This window comes from Meriones unguiculatus, chromosome 5 (genome assembly GCF_030254825.1).
Source record: "Meriones unguiculatus strain TT.TT164.6M chromosome 5, Bangor_MerUng_6.1, whole genome shotgun sequence".
Classification (NCBI taxonomy): Eukaryota; Metazoa; Chordata; class Mammalia; order Rodentia; family Muridae; genus Meriones; species Meriones unguiculatus.
In genome coordinates this window covers 2,190,041-2,211,072 of record NC_083353.1, presented here as the reverse complement: position 1 = coordinate 2,211,072, position 21,032 = coordinate 2,190,041, and the positions used below count along the sequence as shown (strand labels likewise).

Below are 21,032 nucleotides of genomic sequence, written 5' to 3'. Positions count from 1 at the left end.
CAACCGTGGACCGCGCCGGAGACCCTCGGCGCGGCCTGGTTGCCGAGGCGACCGTTGGGCTGCGGCCGCTGCCGCAGCAGCGATGGAGGGTCCTAGAGGCCGCTGAAACACCGCGTAGGAGCGACGGTCGCGACAATGTCACACGAAGGCTCGGTGAGCTTCAGCTCTGCTTGGGGCGTGCACGAGAACTGTGAAGTGGACTAACGCTAGGTTCCAGATGGGCATGGTACACCTCAGTTCCCAAGGGAAAGGGTCAGGCCAAGAGCAAGCAAATTCGGAAGCCGCTGACCTGCTAGTGCAAGTAGTAATTCATTTACGCCGAGGAACCCGTTTTGGTGGGTAAACCAGAATGAGGCGCTAGGGAGAGGGCCTGAGGAGTGAATCACTGTCTTGACAAATTCAGCCCTATGAAATGGCTCAAACAACTCAGAAGCTGACCTTAAAAATTAATTTATTGTACTATCATTATTGCTGGGTTTTTCGTTGTGTTGTTTTGTTTTGAGACAGAGCCTGGTTCCATAGACCCGGCTGACCTCCAGAGTGCCGTGATTAAAAGCATGTGCTGCCATGGCTGCCCTTTTATTTTGAGACAAGGTCTCACTGTGTAGTCCTGGCTGGCCTAGAACTCACTATACAGACCAGGTTGGCCTTGAACTCATAGCCTCTTCCCATACCAGTACCCTCCCATCCCACTGTCAAAAGCCAAACCGTTTAAGACCAATTTTATTTTATGTGTGGGTGTTTGTCTGCATGTGTGTTTGTGCAGCATTCATGCCTGATGCCTGCAGGGGCCAGGAGAGGGACTCAGAACTCCTAGGACTGGAATTACAGTTTCAAGCCGTTATGTGGGTGCTGGGAGACAGATCCAGGTCCTCTTGGAAGACCAGCCAGTGCTCTGAACTGTTGAGTCATCCCTTCTACTCCCAAAGTCAAGGCATGTAAGAGATAAAACAGATTGGTTGAATCTTGGGAAAATGAAAGATTAAAAAAAAAAATCTCAGTCTTGTTTCGTCGGGTACACTCTGTCGCAGCTGGGAGGAGAGGCCTAACGGGTCCCTTCTTTAGTTTTGTTTTGGGTTTAAAGGTTTAGGCTGGGCTTAAGGAGTATAGCTTTATTCCCAGCACTAGGCCGCGGTGTCTGGGAGAGCAGAGGACAGGAAATGCCAGCTTGCCTGGGAGAATGAGTATCAGGGAATGCAAACTATGGAGCAATAAGCCTGAGGTCAGCAGATAGGCAAAGGCTTGTATTTGGAGGTAAAATTTGGAAGGAACCATCTTCCTTCATGGTCTCACTCTGTAGCCCAGCCTGGCCTTGAGCACATGGCAGCTGCTCCAGGCTCCCGAGTGCTGGGGCTCCTGGCGTGCGTCACCACACCTGGTTCTGGCCATCTTTACACGTATTTATTACTCATTTACATCTCTTTTGTAGAATATTATGTAGGTTTCTAGTTTACTTTTGGGCTTTTCTTATCTTTACTTCTCTATTGCTGTCACAAGACACCATGACCAAGGCACGTTATAAGAGAAAGTGCTTAATTTGGGACTCACAGTTGGAAATGGCTGAGTCCATGACAAGGTGGCGGGGAGCAGGGCCGTAGGCAGACACACACGGTTCTGGAGCAGCTGAGGGCGTATCTCTTGAGGGGCAAAGAGAGCTAACCGCAAGTGACGGCCTTTAGAAGCCTCAAACTGGCCACTAGTTACTCACTTCTGGCTACACCTCACAACCCTTCCTAAACAGTTCAAACAGGAACTCATGGGGGCTGTTCTTATTCAAACCGTCACGGGGGCCTTTAATGATTTTTATTTGGTGGGGGTGGGTCGAGGCATGCTGTGGTACATGAGTGGAGGCTGGGGATGACTTACATGATTGGTTCTCTCCTTAAGCCTTGTGGTGTTGAGAATCAAACTTTGGTCATTTAGGCTTGGCAGCAAGTGCCAATGAGTCATCTCACAACCCTCATTTTCTTTTTCTTTTTCAATCTTTCATATATCTGGGCAAGGTTTTCTTTTCCGTATTCTGGCAAATATCTTTGTTTGGGAAGCCAGAGTCAGGTTTTGGAGTTTCACAGATCTGTGTGTGAATTCTGACTACACTGCTTCCCAGGTGTGATCTCAGGCAAACTACATGAAACGCAAATAAAGATAGGGATTAAAGAGGGTCTAGTAGTGCGGGCCCGTAATCCTATGGCTACTCTGTTGGGAGGCTGAAGTAAAAGGACAAGTCGGAGGGGGTGGATGACATCAAGAGAACAGTGTCTGCTGAGCTCAGCAGGCCTGAGACATAGAGACTCACAGAGACTGTGGAAGCAGGGACAGGGTCTGCCAGATGGGGTCCCGGCACTGTGAGGCCATGTAGACACAGGTACCCATCCCTAACCATGACGCTCTTTCCAAAGGACAACCGCTTGGCAAAGGAAAACTCAGCTTTCCCCCGTGCCGTCTACTGGGAACACGAGCTACAGTTAAGGGTGGCCCCGAGTGCCAGAGCAGATGGTCACCACAAAGCAAACTGAATATTGCTTCTGTAGATTATTTTTCTTTTTTGACTGATACTGTTTTGTTTGTGCATTTTTTATCTTTCTGATCTTTTGCTTGTATATTGTTTCTGATTTTGTGCTTTTATAGTTTTGTTTTTGTGTTTCTTGTTCTGTTTTGTTTTGAGACAGTTCCTCTGTGTATGTAGCCTTGGCTGTCCAGGACTCAAACTCAGAGAGATCCGCCTGCCTCTGCCTCCCCAAGTGCCGGGCCACCGTGCTGGCCTTCTTGTGCTTTTTCACTGCTTTGTTGTTGTTACTATTATGGTTTGTCTGCATTTTTAATTTGCCTGTTTGTTTTCTAAAGAGAAAGAAAGAAAGAAACCCTGGAGTTGAATGAGTAGGGAGACAGGGGAAGGGAAACTGATCAAAATGTATTGTATGAATTTTCAATTAAAAAAAAAAAAAAGAGGATCACAAGTTAATTTCAAGGCCTGTTTGGACTACAGAGTCAGTTCAAGACCAGCCTTAACAACTTAATGAGCTCTATCTGAAAAGGATAAGTGAAAAGAGAGTCATGGGTAACAGCGCACGCCTTTAATCCCAGCGCTTGGGAGGCAGAGGCAGGTGGATCTTTGTGAGTTTGAGGCCTGCCTGGTCTACACAGTAAGTTTCAGGGCAGCCAGAGCTACAGAGAGAAAGCCTGTCTTGGAGGGAGAGGGGAGAGTAAAAAGAGGTCTAGGGACTTAGCTCAATGATAGAGTAAGTGTAGTGTCTCGGGTTCAAGCCCGAGGACCACAACACCCACGTGCACAAACGCTGAGACCTTGGCATGGCGTCACGCGTCTGGAATCCTAGGCTCTGGGGGGCAGACAGGAGAACTACTCCAAGTCTGGGGTGAGCCTCGTCTACATAGCAAGTCCCTGGCCAGCCAGGGCTACAGAACAAGACTGCTCAAAACCAAAGCACAGCAGAAGAGCCTGAGTGCCCCCGACCTCACTGACTCACAGAGCCGCGAGCTTTGAACTCCCAAGAAGTGGGAAGCTGTGATAAGGAAACGGCAAGAGCTGTGACTTGAGCGACTTGTGAGGTCTAACTTCTGTCAGGGGTCGGTTTCCTGCCAGTGAAGCGAGCTCAGTGCGCTGTTGGATTGAGTCAAACACCTAGAGTGTCCCTCCGCCGCATCGCGGGCGTGCAGGCGCCTTGTCCCGATTCCTTTTCCTTCTGAGAAAACATGTCGCGAAAGCGTCTTTCCAGCGCCTCCATCAGCCCCACCCCGCGGGTTCCTGTCCTGAGCGCCCGTTTCGTCCCCGCAGAGGCAGGCGCGAGACCGTGGGGTGACCCGATCCAAGGCGGAGAAAGCCCGGCCGCCCACCCAGCCCGTGCCGCAGGTGGACATCGTGCCTGGGCGGCTCAATGAGGCGGAGTGGATCGCGTTTACGTCCCTGGAGGAGGGCGAGGACGTGGTGGGGGACATCTTGGCCGACCTTCTCGCTCAAGTCATGGAGTGTGTCTTCAAAGTTTACCTGACCCAGCAGGTGGGCCTAGACCTGGGTCTTGAGACCCGTCTTGTATCTTCCCCGCCTCTCCGGGCGAGGCTGAGACCCTCCCTCGCTTCCGCAGTGCGTCCCATTCACCATTAGCCAGGCCCGGGAGGCCATGCTGCAGATTACTGAGTGGCGCTTCCTGGCCCGGGATGAGGGAGAGTCCGCAGTGGCCGAGGACCCCACGTGGGGCGAGGACGAGGAGCCCCTGGCATGCACCACGGACGCCTGGGCCCAGGGCTCCGTGCCTGTCCTGCACGCACCGGCGCCCGACGGTGCGGAGGAGCACTCCCAAGGCGAAGTAAGCCGACCCCGGGCCTCCTTCCGACAGAAGCCTCCTCCGGAGCCGCGCAGGGCAGGCAGCGAGGTCCCTTCCCCCGCCGACGCCTCACTGCCCTTGTGTGTTTCCTTAGGAACCTGGGGACCCGGACCAGTTCCTTTCAGGGTCGCCGTGGTCGGACAGAGAGTCCCAGGAGCCGACGCAGTCTTCAGAGCCATCCGAGTCCAGGGGCACCCGGGGACCCACGCCCATCTTCGAGACGTCCCAGGAAGCAGAGCCTGAAGACGCCCTCGAGGAACCCGACGGGCAGGAGAGCAGCCACACACTGGCTGTGTCCTCGAAGGAGTCTCTCCAGACTCACACCTCGGCCAGGTCCTCGAAGGAGTCCCTGGTCGCGCACGCCCACAGTCGCCAGCCGTCCCTGGGGCTGCCCCAGGCCGGGCCCCCGGCGTTTTCGGTGAAGGAGCTCTACCAGTGCTTGCTTCAGCCCGACGGGGCGGGGGACCGGTCGGACCTCGCGGGCAAGGGCCGGCCCCGCGCCTTCTCGTCGGGGTCCGTGTCCCTCCTCCGCGCGCTCACCCCGGAATGGAACTCCGGGTCGCCGCAGTCCGACAGGCCGCCGAGCCGCAAGATGCCCATCGTGCGCCTGGACCCCGCGCGGCTGCCCCGCCGCTGGGTGCGCCCGGTGGCCGAGGTGCTGATCCCCGACGCCGAGGTGCGCGCCTTCGAGATCTACCGCGGGCGCCCGCGGCGGGAGCGCAGCCAGGCGGGCGCGCGGACGTCGGCGCCCGGCCCCGGCCGCGGCTCGCGCGCCCCGCCGCGCCAGCCTCTCCCCGCCCCCAGGCCCGCCCTGCCGCAGCGCCCCCCGTTCGGCGCGCGCGGCCCCGCCTCCGTTCCGCGCCTGGCCCAGTCCTCGCCTCCCTTCGGGGCGAAGCTGCCCTTCCTCAGCCCCGGCTTCCGCTTCCTCGCCGGAAACCCGGTCCCTCCCGAGCTCTCCTGCACCGCCAGCCCCAAACTGTGGCCCCGCGCGCGGTGGCCGAGCGGCTGGGAGCGGGAGGCGGAGCAGCTGGGCGACCTGTGGGCCGGCCGAACTCGGGTGGCCGCGCAGCCCGAGGACGCCGCGGCTGACGACGCCTCGGACGACTCCGGCTGGCCCCTGCCGGTGCCCCAGGTCCTCGAGCCCACGTTCCAGGTGCTATGGAAGCCCATGGTGTATTCAGAAACCATGAAGCTGGTTCCCGGTGTGAGTATGTGGAACCGGGGCACCCAGGAGCTGCTCACCTCCGCTGCCACCCAGGAGGAGGCTGACGCCGAACAGCAGCCCAGCCAGGCGGGGGTGTCCAAGCCCCAGGTGATTATGACACCGCTGATAAAGAAAGAAGCCCCCAAGGCCTGACTGCGCCCCGCTAAGCCTGTGCCCCACGCTGGGTCCTGAGCCTCCGCGCTGGGAAGTGGACCTTGCCCAAAATAAACATGCTTTGCGGCAGGAGCTGACTGACGAGACGGTGCCCTTTCTTCCAGGGGTGTGTATTCTTTGACTGGACTGTAGGGGGCGCAGTTGTCTCGGCTTCGGAGACAAGCCTTAGGATCAGGCTGTTACTGTTCCTGCCCTCTCAAGCAACATTGTAAGGGAGAAAATGTAAGGACCCCAGGTAGAACTCTGTCCTTGCAGTGTGGAAGGAAGGGCACAACTGCGATTATAAGCACAGAGTGATTCCACACACAAATTCAACCTTTTCCCAACTCCCGCAGCTTAGTCAATTCATCTTGGATAGAAAAATCCATTCCATACTGTTTGGGTTTTGCTCCTGTGTTCAGGGGATTGAACGTAGAACTTTGCATATGCAGACTTACAGGTAAAACACACATACATATCCAATAAATCTTAAACAAAGCGTGCACATAAATCTGCTCATAATGGAGATGTCCTATGTACCCTGTGGGAAGCTGGCCAGCCAGTCTAGGCAGAACTGGTGAGCTCCAGGTTCAGTGGGAGACCCTGTCTCAAATAAAATAAAATATAAAGTGTAGAGTGATTGAGGAAGACAGCCCAGGTCAACCTCTGGCCTCCAAATGTGCGCACGTGCGCGCGCACACAGTAAAGTGACTAGAGAAATCCAGTTAATGAATTATGCATAGCCGCAAATGAGGACCTCTCTCTAGTAGTGTCATTTATTTTGTGTGCCTGGCCTTCAGTGTCAGTTGGCTCTTAGACTTCTGGGAGCCGGAGAGGATGTAAAAAGCCGGCACAGGCGGAGAGAGGAGTAGGGTCCAGATGGCAGAAGAGGAGGGTCAGAGAGTACAGTCAGAGAAGACAGTTGGTGCAGGAAGAAGAAAGGGCAGGGCTAGCGAGAAGAGGAGGCTGAGCAGGGTGAAAAGAGACAGTTGAAAATGAGTTGGAAAAAAGAAAAAAAAAAAAAAAGAAAATGAGTTGGGCTGGCAGAGTGAGCAGACAATTGCTGACAGATGAGCCAGGAGAAGCTGAGCTGAACCACAGAAGGTATTACCAGGAGATGGAAGAACCCAGGAAGAACCCAGATAAAGTAAACAGAGAGAGAGAGAGAGAGACTGTTTTTCAAGACAGGGTCTCTTGCAGCCCATGCTAGCTGTCAGGCTGTGGATAAACTTGAACTCCTGATCCAGCACTCCTCCCAAGTGCTGGAATTACAGATACACTTGTAAAACCAGAAAAGATTTCTCCCTTTGTTTGAATTTGATGGCTCAGTGGTAGTTAAGAGAACTTATTGGCTGTTCTTCCAGAGGACCTGAGTTCAGTTCCCAGCACCTACATGGCAGCTTGGCTCACAACCATCTTGAACTCCCGCTCCAGGGGCTCAAAGCCCTTTTCTGGCCTCTCCATGTGCAGACATAGCATACACATAGCATACACACAGACATACACACTCATAGAATGAATAAGTCCTACGGAGACTACTCCAGGTTCTAGTAAGGAAAAGGGCAAAATGGAGGTGTCTATACTACCTTTTGCATAAAAGAAAGGAAAGGAGTAAAAACCGTATGTTCATATTTGCTTTTATTTAAATAAAACATCTACAAGATGACCAAGAAACTAATAACTAATTATCTGTAGCAGGCAAGGAGGGTAGACTACATTGGAATGAGGATTAAAGGGAGGCTTCTCAGTGCATGCTTTTTTGGGCGGTTAAGACAGGGTACTTTCTGTCAGGTTTCTTTGTGTTCCCTGGTTGTCCTGGAACTAGCTCTGTAGACCAGGCTGGCCTTGAACTCAGAGATCCACCTGCCTCTGCCTCCTTAGTTCTGGGTTAAAGATGTGTGTCACCCTGCTGGACTTTTTTTTTTTTTTTTTTTTTTTTTTTTAATTGAGACAGGGTTTTACTGTGTAATTCTGGCTGGCCTGGAGCTTGCTAAATACAACAGACCGGCCTTCAGCTCACAGAGAACCTTTAGAATGCTTGGATTAAAGGCATATGCCACTATGCCTGGTTCAGTGAATACTTTAAAGTATTAGTTTTATTTTGTAGTGTGTATGTGTATGTGGTGTGTGTGTGTGTGATGTGTATGTGGTGTGTGTGTGTGTGTGTGTGTTTGGTCAGTTCTCTCCTATCTTCCGGAAATCAAACTCAAGTTGCCACAACAAACTCAAGTTGTGCAGTGAGTCCCTTTACCTGCTGAGTCTTTTCACAGGCTCTACTTTGAGTTTGAATGGCAGGAATTCACTGTCTGTTCAGAATAATTAATTTAGGAGATGAAATCGGGGTGAAGGGATAGCTAGTAGAGAAGCTCCATCCTTTCTAGAGCCTGTCAGCGACGTTCTCCTTTTACAAATAAGGAAATGGTACCGACAGGTTAGGTAAGCAGCCTAGGATTTCACACAGCTAGTGACTGGGGGTAGGACTGGAGCCCGACAGTGAAGTCCTAACTCCTCTCCTGCAAGTAACTGCACATTTGCTCATTCCTTCATGCCTACATGTAGGTATCATGGTTCACACGGCTGTCCTGGAAGTAGCTCTGTAGGCCACGCTGGCCTTGAGCCCAGAGATCCACCTCGTGCCCCAAAGCAGTTCAGTTCTGTGGGGCTGAGGAACGCTGAAGAGGGAAGAGAAAAGAAATGGGCATCTCGGTCGATCTCTCCCTTCCTCTACTCCATCCGTGTCACTTTTTGGGACAAAAACAAAACAAGCCAAACAAAACCACCCGACGCGCTCCCAGCTCCCGCGCCAGCAGAGGGCGCCCAGCGCGCCGCGCCCTCCAGCGCGGTCCTACTCGCACCTCCCCGGCGTAGTGCGCGTGCACCCTGCCGCAGGTGGCCAGCTCAGTGCCTTACCGCTGGCCTCGCCGTCGCGCTTGGCGAGGCCTCGTCAGCCAGGGCGGCTGCAGGCGTGAGAAGACTGCTCCCAGAGCTAGAGCTTCCCGGGAGCTGGGGGCGCTGGGAGTCACCCCGGGATCGGGCGGCGCGCGGGGCAGCCGAGGGGCGGGGCGGGGCGGGGCGGGGCCGCAAGCCGGGGCGGCGGGCGGCGGGCGGCGGCGGCGGCGGCGGCGGCGGGGCCGAGCCGGGCGCGGAGCACTGACAGCAGGTACGCGGGCGGAGACCCCGCCAACTGTCTGCTGAGCTGGCCCGGAGCTCGCGCGGAGCTGGTGGGAGCCGGGGCTTCGGGCCTGGTGGGGTGGGAGGGTGGGCGGCACCCCGACGGCGGGCGGGCGGGCGGGCCTGGGCCCCGCTGAGCGCCTCTCCCAGGCTTCCCGGCTCGCCTACGGATCTGCAAGGGGCCCTTGCTTGCCCTGACCCTGCCCTGAGCCCAGGGTTTCTGTGGACACGTGCTTGGGAATTTGTGTTAGACGAAGACAAACATAATCCTAGAGGGTTGAAACGTGGGAGTCTGGAAATGCGTTTCCTGGGGTTCGAGTAGGCTGGCAAGATGATTCTTGTGGAGCCGTCCTGTACCTACACCCCTCTTCACTGTGGGCCGGACATCGGCTAAAGCACACAGATGCGAAACTGCTGTTTTCAAAGACCTGGAGCTTTGGAAGCAAACTCATTTCTAGCAGCGCGGAGAGCAGCAAGCGCCTATTGGCCGTTTGGTACCCTGGGTACTTAAGGTACTGAGAGTCGAAGCGCTCTGTCAGAGATTGGCATGCTTAGCCTACTGTGCTGCCAAAGCCTGAGTTGCGTTGTATTTAAACAGATAAGGGTAACCTTAAAAAAAAAAATGTGTATGAGTGTGGATGGAGATGTCAGACCCCTGCAGCTGGAGTTAAGGCCGGTTGTCCGTCCTGGTAACTGAACTCAGGTGCTCCGTAGGAGCAGTGCTCTTAACTGCTAAGCCATCCCTTCAGCTCTCATAACTTTATTTTGTAAAAGGCGCTTTGTATTCATGTATGTCTGAAAGTTTGTGGTTCGAGTTTTCTCAATTACGGACTATTTCAGAACTTTCAGTATGCTTGTGGTATTTATCAGGAGCCTCCAACTAGGATATATGTGGGTAATTTCCCGAAGTAGACTGGGAGATACTGGATTTTGTTTGTTTGTTTGTTTGCTTGTCTTGTTTTCGGTCCTGTCTCTGCTTGACATCTGCTGCGGTTCCAGAAATAGAAACCCACCATTGGAAAGGGGCAGTGTGTGTCAGTGGCTTTTACTTTAATGGGAGTTTGCATTTCACAGGGTCTGGTGAAAATACAGCCCTAGCCAGTCTGCGATTGTAACAGGTTCCCAGGTGATACTGGTCCAGATCTTAGGTGACAGACACGTTTTGCTCCTGCTGTGTGGGACCCACTGCTGCCCTGGGTTAGCCACTTTATCCAGACCTTAAAGCAGGAATCAGCATTAGGAGCCTGCAGCCCCTTTCATCTGCGTGCTGGGGTTCTGACCCCGTCATCTTTGTTGCGGCTGACTTCCATGTGTGAGACCCTTGTCAGTTTGTCCATGTGTGAGACCATTTTGCAGTTTGGCTTGACCATTTCTAACAATGGGGAAATAGCTCTCCCTCCCCCCTCACCTTTCTGAGGTAGGATCTCATGTGGTAAGGGCTGGCCTCAAACTCCCTGTGTAGCTGCGGCTGGCCCTACATGCCTGCTTTTACTTGCTCTTCCCGGTTGCTCAGATTCCAGGCACAAGACATCTCATCGTATACCTGGGATAGCACACTAAAGATGCTCTTGAGGTTGGCGAACGACCCCATGCAGCGTCCATCCTTCTTGTCTAGGCTCCCACTTAGAATGAAACCACAGAAAAGCAACCTCTTTTTAAAAAGCTGACTCTTACCAGGTGTGGTGGTATGCAGCTTTGTTGTTGTTGTCTTTGTTTTTTGAGACAGGGTTTCTCTGTGTAGCCCTGGCTGTCCAACAGCTTTTTTTTTTTTTTAAAGATTTATTTATTTTATATGAGTGTTCTATCTGCATTTACACCTGCTAGAAGAGGGAATCAGTTCACATTATAGATGGTTGTGAGCCACCATGTGGTTGCTGGGAATTGAACTCATGACCTTTGGAAGAGCAGACAGTGCTCTTAACCACTGAGCCATCTCACCAGCCCTGTCCAACAGCTTTTTATACCGTAGTAAGATAAAAAACTCTGAAGCATTGCTTGCTTCACATATGTCTGCCGTCGTCTAGTCCTGGGTCTGGTGTACAGCCTCGTGTAGTGCTTCAGTGCTTTCTGTGGCCCTTCCAGGCCCTCTAAACCTCCGCTGTGCGCCAACAAAGACACCCTTAAGGAGTTTTCTTAAATGTGATGGAAGAATTAAGGACCAGTTCGGTTTGAAGAAAAAGCTGTAGTTCGATGCTGTAAGAATCAGTACTTCCCTCCGCTTCCTTGGATTTTTGGAGGCGGGCGGAGCCTCATTCTGTAGCTGAGGCTGGCTTGAAACTTACTGTGTGGCCCAGACTGTCCCCAAACTCCAAGCACTCTTCCTGCATTTGCCGCCCGGAGAGGGCTGATTTATAAACAGGCATCGCCGAATGCATGGCTTGAAAGCCAACTTTCTGTTTTATTTTTCTTTGAGTAAACAAGCTGTCGTGGAGCAATGTGTGAAGTAGGCTGGCCCTCAAATTCACAGAGATCTGCCTGCTTCGGCCCCGCCCCCAGGTGCTGGGATTAAAGGATATGCCACCACACCTGGTAAGAGTTAACTTTGCTTTTTGAGACAAGGTCTCTCTCTCTGCAGCTCTAGTTGTCCTGGAACTCTGTAGACCAGGCTGTACTCAAACTTGGAGAGATTGACTTACAGCTGCCTTCCAGGAGTTGGGATTAAAGTTGAACATTGCAAAGCCTGGTGTGGTGACTCACCTTTCATTCCAGCACTTGGGAGGCAAAGGCAGTCGAATCTCTGAGTTAAGAGACCAGTGATTACAGTAATGCCTGGCTTTTATATTTAACTGTACAGAACTTTTTATGGGCATGATCTCATTTGATGTAAATTTCTGTACGGATGAGAGAGCAGCAGAAGGGAGAAACGATGTGCTTTAATCTTTAAAGCTATCAAATGGCAGAGCAAAGTGCTGACAGTGGTAATGGAGGAGAATGGAAGGATGAGGTGCTGTTAAGCCTGGCTGGATGTGAGGGCACAAAAGAAGACACTGAAAGAGAAGAGTCACAGGGGTTGGAGAACATCAACAGTGGCCTCTTTGGACTCCACACAGCTCCTCCAGTGGTAGCAGCTGCCCGGCGGTGGCGGTTAGAAAAGATTGTAGCTGGTGTGGCCTGTTTAGAGGCTAGGTAGTATAGAGGGGACTTCAGATGTTGGTTGCATAACAAGGGAGATGGAAACTGCTTCTCAGCGTCCCCTGTCACCCAGGGCAGCAGTTAGCTCTGGAAGCTGTTATCTGACTATCAATCCAAGGATCTACATCTTTGCTCCTCAGAGTCTGTCTGTGGACCAGGACAAGGGAAGAGACTGCCTGGTGCAAATGTATCTTAGCGACCTTGCCATCTTGAGATTCTGGCTTTGGCTTATTGATATTTTCTTTCTGACATTCAGCATGATTAGTTGAGGTTGGTTGATAGGTCAAGTTCATCTGCATGCTGGCCTTTTCCTGCCCTTTCTTGTCTCACAGGGGCTTCACTGCAGCAGAGCGTGGGGCCTTGGCGCCCTCAGAGCCTTCTGAAGAACATTCCTTTTCAGAAGATCTGCATTTTACTTAGAACCTGTCTGTGATCTGTGGCTCTTTTACCATGGAAGCATAAGAGCTTGAGATTGTATGTTAGTACCAGCCTCCAGGGGACCGTAGGCTCCTATCTGAAAGAGCGTCATGCACTTCGGTGTGTGTGTGTGTGTGTGTGTGTGTGTGTGTATTTCGCCCACCCTGTGGTGTTTCATTGTTTTGTTTTTTGGTGTATGCATGTGGTTTGATGTGTGCACACAGGTGTGTCTGGGTATGTGTCCCTGTGCACAAGCCTGGAGGTCAAAGAAGGTGGCATTCTCTAACACACTGACTTACTCTTCTTTTGTTGTTGTTGTTTGCTTGTTTGAGACAGTCTCACTATGGGACCTTGGCTGGCTTGAATCTCACTATGCAGACCAGGCTTGGCTCGAACTCATAAAGATATGCTGTTTTAGCCTTGCAAGTGCTAGGATGCTTTATTCCCTTTGAAGCAGCCAGCAAACCCCAGCAATACTCCTATCTTCACCCCTCACAGTGCTGGAGCTTGCTGTGGGTGCTAGGGTCTGAACTCGGGCCTTTGTGGTTGCACAGCAAGCTCTACCTTAACTGCTGAGCCAGGTCTCCAGCCCCACTCGTGGGCTGTCAGGATGGAGACATTCCTCTGAGCTGTAGCCCTGGTTGTATGCCTAGAGCCTGGTTGGAACAGTGACTTTTGACTGTTATGTGCCTCTCTGGGCAAAGCCTGTGCTTGGTGCTTGGACGCTTTGGGGTAAAGCTCCATCCCAGGGGAAGGTTGGAGGAGATGGGAGGCAGTATTTCCAATCAAGTGTGGCAGTGTAACAAAACTTTTTGTCCAAGGGGTCTGTATGAGGGCAGAGAAGGCCCTACAGGGAGAAGTTGGGGGATTTCAGGACAGAGGTGACTATTGAGGTGAGTAGTGATGGATGAAGAGTGGGGCCCTGCCAATGCTCTTTTATATTTGCAAAGCACAAGGGGACATAAATCCAAGTAGCCAAAATGAGAGAGAACTTTGGCATCAAAGGAGAGGTTATTGCTGTTCACAGTGAAGTTGTGTGTGTGTGTGTGTGTGTGTGTGTGTGTGTGTGAATTTGTAGGTGCTGGCTCTTTCTACTTTTTGGGTCAGGCTGTCAGGTTTGGTGGAGGACTGCTGAGGCACCTCGCCGGCCCCACTGGAAGCTTTTAGTCAAGGAGAAGCATGGCTGTGCTTTGGAAGCTGATCATGGAAGGAGGCTGAAGCGGTGGGATCTGGGTTCAGGATATCGGGAGACACCTACAATGGATGTGAGGGGAAGACTCTTGAAGTAACAAATGTTTTAAGGCTAAACTGAAATTAGGCCAGCACGGATGGAGAGGAACACATGAATCTGAGAGAGGCGACAGCAGCAGAGTTAACCTGAGTAATGACTAATTGCTTCAAATAAGTGGGGGCTGTTGAAGGTGAAGGTGATCACTTATATAGCTCGGGTAGACTGTGCTGCCAGTACCAATGAGGAAATATGGAAGAGTTGTCTGAGGGGGCAGACGAAGATGTGTTTGGGGCATGTTGAACTTGAGTGGTCTGTGATGCTAGCAACCACGTGGAAATGTGGGTCTGAGTTTCAGAAGTCTGCCGAGGGCGGAAGAAGGTGGTTGGTGAAGGTGGGGAATGAACGCTTACAGCAGGCAGGGGGTGGACAGAGGAGACTGGGGTAGGTGTGCGTGTGCACAGGAAGTCAGGAAGGAGGGCGCTTCCAGGGAGGGAGCCCCGTCTTCATTTGCTTCAGGGTAGTCACCCAGAAGAGCTTCGCAAGGAGGTTGGGGGTCGAGACATCCTGGTCACCAGGGCGCTTTCACCTTGAAGATGTGAACAGCTTCAGTGGAGCAGTATGGAGATGGAGGGCTGCAAACTCACGGGTTCGGAGAAGGAAGAATAGATGTGGTGCCGCCCAGCAGAGGACAGCGCCGACTAGAAATAGTTTTTCCTAGAGTTGAAGAGACCGGGGCAAGTTTCTGTGATGTGTAAGAACCAGTAGAGAGTGCAGCTGAAATGAGGTCCTCAGAAGAGGAGTTGAAGAGGAGGAGAGGAGTGGAAGGAGGAAAGAAAGGCAGTGATGGACGCAAAGGAGTTCTTCCTAAAAGGCTCAGTTTTCTTTCTCTGCAAGTCTGTTTCCTGAGGGGTAGGATGGCCAGTGTGAGCTTTGTCAGAAATAGATGCTTGGGTATGGTTCGTGAGAAGCTCAAAGCAACTGATCAGTGGAAAGAGAAAGAGCCTTGAGATGAGCCCAGGAGTGTGGAGGGGCCTCTCTGTGCCAGAGTCCTGTGCTTGCAGCCCTCGCCATCTTCATTGTAATGATAGTGTCCGGCATTTGTTGAGTGCTTTTCTCAGTTTTAAGTGCTTTTCAGGTGTGTGTGTGTGTGTGTGTGTGTGTGTGTGTGTGTGTTTAGACAGGGTGTCATTGTAGCGTGGAATTCACTATATGATCCATGCCAGCTTTGAACTCCCAGGGCCTCCTGTGATTTTCACAACAATCCTGTTACAGCATATTGCTGTTTTATAGAAAGGGAAACTGAGGCATGCAGGGTTTTGCTAGGCCTAGTGTTCATGCTTTTTGAGTATCTCTTAGATGGGAGTCTTCCCAAGACATCAAAGAAGGGAAAGATTTCATGGGCAGGGAGGTGGGGTCCATGGCTGCCATAGGGGAATTCTGAAATTCTAGAGTGACTTCCCAGCTTCTTGATTAGACAGACAAGTGACTGATGGCTGCTTGTCAGGGTGAGACAGTCACCTGAGACAGTGAATAAGAGGAGAGGCCTTGTTGTCATCCCCATCCTCCAGAACACAAGAACGCTTTCCATCACTCCATTTGGGGACTGTACCCTATGCTACAGTGTGGCTCTTAGCTCACCTTTGAGTTCTCCCACTTGGTGTGGTGGTTGAGATCTGCAGATCTCTCCGATGAGTGGCAGGAGAATAGTATAATGGCATGGATCGAGAAGAAACAAACTCACCTTTTTTTTTTTTTTTTCCTGCAGCCACTGGAGCATCTCTGTGTCCTTCCTTTTGAGGTTGCTATGGAAACGTCTTTGCATGGTGGTTTGAGGAGATTGATTTTCATCCAGTGATGATGTGGGTTTTAAAAGAGAAAGGATGGTATGATGTGCTTCTGAGGAATGGCTGGTGAGCTGCCTTCTGAGGAATTGGCTGGTGAGCCACCTTCTGAGGAATGGCTGGTGAGCCGCCCGAGCAGCGGAGGCTCAGCCGAGGTGGCAGAGCCTTTGTTGGCTGCCTTGGCTATTGCTGAAGTTGTGAAATGGTGCATCTACCTCGGCAGAGCGCAGTCTCAGTGTTCCCTGCCTTCAGGGTCCTAGTGCCAGGAGCTTGCTGGTTGGTTCATGGGAAAGAGCTACCCTGGAAGCTGCTTGGAACTGGACAGGGGGGCTCTTGCTGTCAGTGAGAGGGTTGCTGCTCGTGATGTTCCTTTATCAAAATAACTGCATCTTTCCTTTCTGGTTCTAAGAGGTGAACCTGGAAATCCCTGGTGGTGGTTGGAGTTGTGTGGGAGAGGGGAGAGCTCCATTCAGATCGGGAGTAGGATGCAGACATTTCTGGGGCTAATGAGCTGGAAGGATGAAGAAAGTCTGTTTAGGATGCACTCCCATCTCTGTAAGATCGGCAAGGCAGGTATTGGAGTAGGACCCAGGACCAAAAGCTCCAGGCATGTCTTGCTGGGTTTAGTTCAGCCTCCAGTCGGCAACCCTCTGAGCAAACAGACCTTTCCCCTTTATGCCTCCTGGAGGGGCATGTGGACACCTGCTCTTCTTTGCTGGCGCTTTCAGGAACAGTTTGGCCCTATTGTCAGACTGCCCAAGTTTCAAACCAGCCCCTCCTGGGGTAGGGTCAGGGAGAGCAGAATGTGGGTTTAGTCCAGGGTCAAAGTTTAGGTATATGAGACTGGAAGAAAATTAGAGTATTAAGGCATCCTGAGGTACAGCCAAGGTAGAAAGGACAGAAGGAGCAAAGCAGCTTTCATCCTCACCTGCCCCTTCCCCAAGTCTGCTTGTTTCCCTGTTCTGAAGATTCTCCAAGACTGACTTAGTTACCAGCTACTAAAGATGCCTCCCACTTTCCTGGATAGCTTAGCAGGAAGATGGATTAGAAACCCAGACTGTCTCTCTGTTAAGGGAGAGTGAGGAGCCCTGCGGGACACCGTCAGGGACGCAGAAATGCTGTGGCAGTAGCACCCGGATATAGCTAGGCTTGTGTCTGAGACTCGGTGTCACTCATGGATGGAGGTGATACAGTCTTATCTGACTAATCAGAGTGAGTGCGTGTGTGGCAACCGGAGGCTGACATCAGAATGTCCCTCACCTTCAGCTAGGCCGGCTGCCCAGCAGGCTCCAGATCTGCCTGCCTTCAGCCCCACCTTCACCTGTAACTGTATGACAGATGTGTCATGTTGCGGCCATGCCCAGCTTTTATGTAGGTTCTGGGGATCTGGGCTCAGGTGCTTATGCTTACACACCAAGCAGTAACTACTGAGCCATCTCCCCAGCCCCTCTTTCTGTTTTTGTTGGCAATATTATAAACTTTTCTTGACAGTATTGGGCATGGGACCTGGGGTTGTCACATGCTAGAAAAGTGTTTTAGTGAACCTGCATCCCCAGCTCTGCTTAAGATACTTTATTTCAGAATAACTGGTACATTTACAAATAGGTTTAAGGAATAACATCGAAAAACTGGCCTGGTGGCTCAGGTATAATTGTAGCTACTTGAGAGATTGAGGCAGGAAGATTATGAGCTTAAGGCCTGCCTGGACAACTTTCTGAGGTTCTCAAAATGAGAAGTATGAGTCCCGGAAGATGGTTCCGGTAAAATACTTGTTGCTCAGGAATGACAGCCTAGGGCTGGAGAGATGGCTCAGGTGTTAAGAGCACTGGCTGCTCTTTCAAAGGTTGTGAGTTCAATTCCCAGCAACCACATGGTGGCTCACAACCATCTATAATGAGATCTGGGTCTCTCCTCTGTCCTGCGGGTATACATGCCGCCAGAACACTGTATACATGATAAATAAATAAATCTTAAAAAAAAAAAAAAAACAACAAGAAAAAGATTGACAGCCTAGGTTTGAGCCCCAGTACCATATAAAAAAGCCAGGGCCCTGAGTGTACACCTGTAATCCTAGTACTGGAGGGGTGGAGACAGGAGAACTCCTGGGGCTTGCTGGCTAGTTAGTCCAGCTAGACCCTGTCTCAAAATGAAAGGCGAGAGCAACTGAGAAAGAAACCTGACAGTGACCTTTGCCTCCGTAGTCCTGTAAACAGACAGACAAATAAAGAGAATGCTTTAAGAAGGGGGCTAAGTGTGTATAGTGCTTGCCCAACACACACAGGAGGCCGGTAGTTCAGTGTGTAGCAAAACACACACGCTTGCACACACACACCTGCATGCACATTCTGAAATGTTTTGATCCTCATTCTTGTTTTTCGATTTTTTAAAAATGCTTTTGTGTGTGTACAGTGTGTGTGTGTGTGTGTGTGTGTGTGTGTGTGTGTGTTAGTATGTATCAGGGCAGGCACATACCTGCCACAGTGTACTCGTGGAGGTCTGAGGAAACTTTTGTGTTGCTCCTGCTTTACCTTTGAGACCCTATCTCTTGAGGATCTCTGCTTCCCACATCTCCACAGGAATGGGCTGCAGACGCGCATCCTCACACAGAAGTGGCAGACACCTTACCCACTGAACAGTCTCCCTAGCCGCGACCCTCATTATCACACTTCATTCGCTAATTTTAATTTTTATGTTATTTCATACATATTTATTATTTATTCACATGTGTCTGTGTTTGCGTGTACATATGTATGAGGGGTACCTGTGGAGGCCAGAAGAGAGTCAGAAGAGAGGAACTGGAGTTCCAGGTGGTTTGTGTGCCTTCCAGGGTAGGTGCTGGGAGCCAACTCTGGGCCTCTGTAATAGCAGCAAACACCTTAGCCACCGAGACCCTCATTTGCTAACTTTTGCAATTTCTTCATTTGTTGTAACTTTGGAGTTTGTGCTGTGAGCAGGTTATCACTGCTGTGTGGATGCAGGGCCCACACAGGCAGCTGTAACTGACTGGACACAGTTGGTGTCAGAGCCTTTCCTTAGATGGTAACCTTTGAGGGGCCGGGGGTTGACGTTCAGACAGTCCCTCTCTGTACTCCAAGTTCTAGTATGGCTTGCTCCCAGCTCGTGGCTGGCTTTCCTTATTCTTTGTAACCTCCATGTGAGATGGAGAATGCCTTTTTGTGTGTGTGGATTGGGTTATCGTGGCCCAGTAAGTTAGACATCTTGCCCAGAGTCACGAAGGTGAGGAAACATGAGAGCTGAGCTGTGTCCAGGGCTGTGTGGAGCCCATCCCAGCCTGCTGTCCTTCCTAGCATCACATCGTCGCAGGCCTCCGCAGACTCCCTCCCACCACGCTCACCACTGCACGTGCTCTTTGCTGGAATCCTGCCGTGCAGGTGCTCCTGTGTCCACTCTACTCTGCTCGTTTGATCTTCCTAAAGCAGTTTCCCTGTGCCACGGTGCAGGAATGAGACTGACTGCCGTTGTCACTGGATCCAGTTCATCTACTGTCCTCACTTCCTAGCGCATGTCAGTGTGTTTATGAAGTACCTGACTCCCTGTACTGAGGGTGGCTGCATCATCAAGGGAAGCTGTGGTTTTCCTGCGGGAGGCTTTAGACTTCCACAGAAGAACCCAGGCAGATTCCTTCCATCTCTGTCTAGCCTGTGTTCGTAACTTAGGGCTTCCGAGTAGCCCCAAACCAAATAGAAAGCTGCAAACTCAGGCCACAGTCGGATACCCGCCCCACCCCACAGTCAGGCTGCTCTCTGCCCCCATTTCATTTTTCTCCTGTGTAATGTTTATTGTCTGTACAGTTGGAGGTTTATATATATCTAGTATCTTCCAGTACTTTGGAATTCCAAAGTCTCAGAACTTGTAAATGTGCTTTTTAGTTTTTGAGTCTTGCTGTACTGAGTAGAGGTATCAGGTGTTCCCGTTTGGTAGCATAAACAGCTCCCAAGACGGGGTACATCCATGTACTGCCAGAGCAGACTGAGGCTGTTCTTACGTCTCTGTTCTCACTGGGTGGCCCTGGGTGGCCTAGAGCTCACAGTCCAGCTCCTGCTCGCTGAGTGCTGGAATTGCAGGCTCTGCTTGAGCTGGACCTGCTCTTGACCCCCTGCCGAGCCACCTCTCTAGTCATTTTTATTTTTAAAAACGATTTTTAAAATTTAAATTGTGTGTGTGTTATGTTTTATTTTAGGGTGTCTGAGTGTCTTGCCGACATACATGTCTGTGCACCGTGTGTGTGCCATGCCCTACGAGGTCAGAAAAGGGCATTGGAGCCCCGAGGACTGGAAGTAAAGACAGTTGTGAGCCTCCTCGTGGGTGCTCTCCGAGAACGGCCAGTGCTCTCACTTGCTGAGCCATCTCTCCAGCCCTCGTTTCTGTTGTCCCCCTGAGCAATCTGCTGAGCCCCAGAGCGTATTCCATGGACTGCAGATGCTCTGACCGGGCTTAGTGTGATTGGGCAGAATGGCCCAGTGCTGAGTAAGGGAGGGAGGGCAGCCTGAGTGCAGGGAAGCGGAGTGGGGTTTCTGATGACCCTGGGCAGAAGTGAGGGCACGGAGAACGTTCTGAGTGAAAACTAGCCCAGCGCACAAAGTGGTGAGTTTCAGGGTGGCATTCCCACAAGTGTCAGGGTTCACCCTTCTTGAAGAACTGTTCTGTGGCATCATTCTGCTGAGGCTCCTGTGCAGATGGGCAGAAATTGTCAGTGAAGGAAGACAGTGTGTCTGGGCATTTAGGTCTGCATGACACTGGGGTCCAGTGGTTAGACCCCAGGCTAACTCTGCTGCTCTGTTGGTCCCAGTCATTGACATCTAAGTAACAAGTGAGGTGGTATGTGAAGCCGTCCCATTAGAACAAGCGCTTTCATTGAGCTAGCAGCATTTGTTTTTAAATTATGAAGGTAAACCCGGCGTGGCTGCGCACGCCTTTAGTCCCAGCACTCCAGGGGCAAGAGGCAGGAGGATGGCGTAGTTCCTGGCCAGCCTGGTGTACAAAAGAGTCAGGGCAGCCAAGGCTACACAGAGAAACCCTGTCTCCCCAGACCAAAAATAAACACATTTATGAAGGTGAAGTAACATTGTTAAGGCATTTTGTGAAGTATGGAACTATAAAAAGTGCATTAGCTTGTCAGGTCTGATGTTAGAAAACCAGGCCAAGGATGCCGGAGAGGGGGCAGTGAGACCTTAGCTCTTGACAGCTGCCTTTAGTAATCTGTTTGAATGTGGTGTTGTGGGGATGGGAGCCGTGCCTGATGCACAAGCAGAAGAGGCTGGTGACTGTGGGGGTTCTGCCGTTGCAGGGTGGGCAGGGTGGGCAGCCCGGCAGCTTCCCTGGCCTTCTCTGTGAGCATGGCTCCGCTGCCGCCCTCCTTTGCTGTTCATCTGGTGACTGTGGGCTGCCGTTGCAGGGTGGGCAGCCTCCCTGGCCTTCTCTGTGAGCATGGCTCCGCTGCTGCCCTCCTTTGCTGTTCATCTGGTGACTGTGGGGGTTCTGCCGTTGCAGGATGGGCAGCCCGGCAGCCTCCCTGGCCTTCT

General features: G+C 51.7%; 1 protein-coding gene across 1 annotated transcript; it reads left to right on the top strand.

The window, feature by feature from the left end:
* The first annotated feature begins 13 nt into the window (after positions 1-13).
* Positions 14-5,790, top strand: C5H2orf81 (chromosome 5 C2orf81 homolog). Its single transcript, XM_021654737.2, has 4 exons — positions 14-153; positions 3,794-4,015; positions 4,101-4,322; positions 4,435-5,790. Exons 1-4 carry the CDS (start codon positions 136-138, stop codon positions 5,695-5,697), a joined length of 1,725 nt encoding a protein of 574 aa, XP_021510412.1. The 5' UTR covers positions 14-135; the 3' UTR covers positions 5,698-5,790.
* The last annotated feature ends 15,242 nt before the right edge of the window (positions 5,791-21,032 follow it).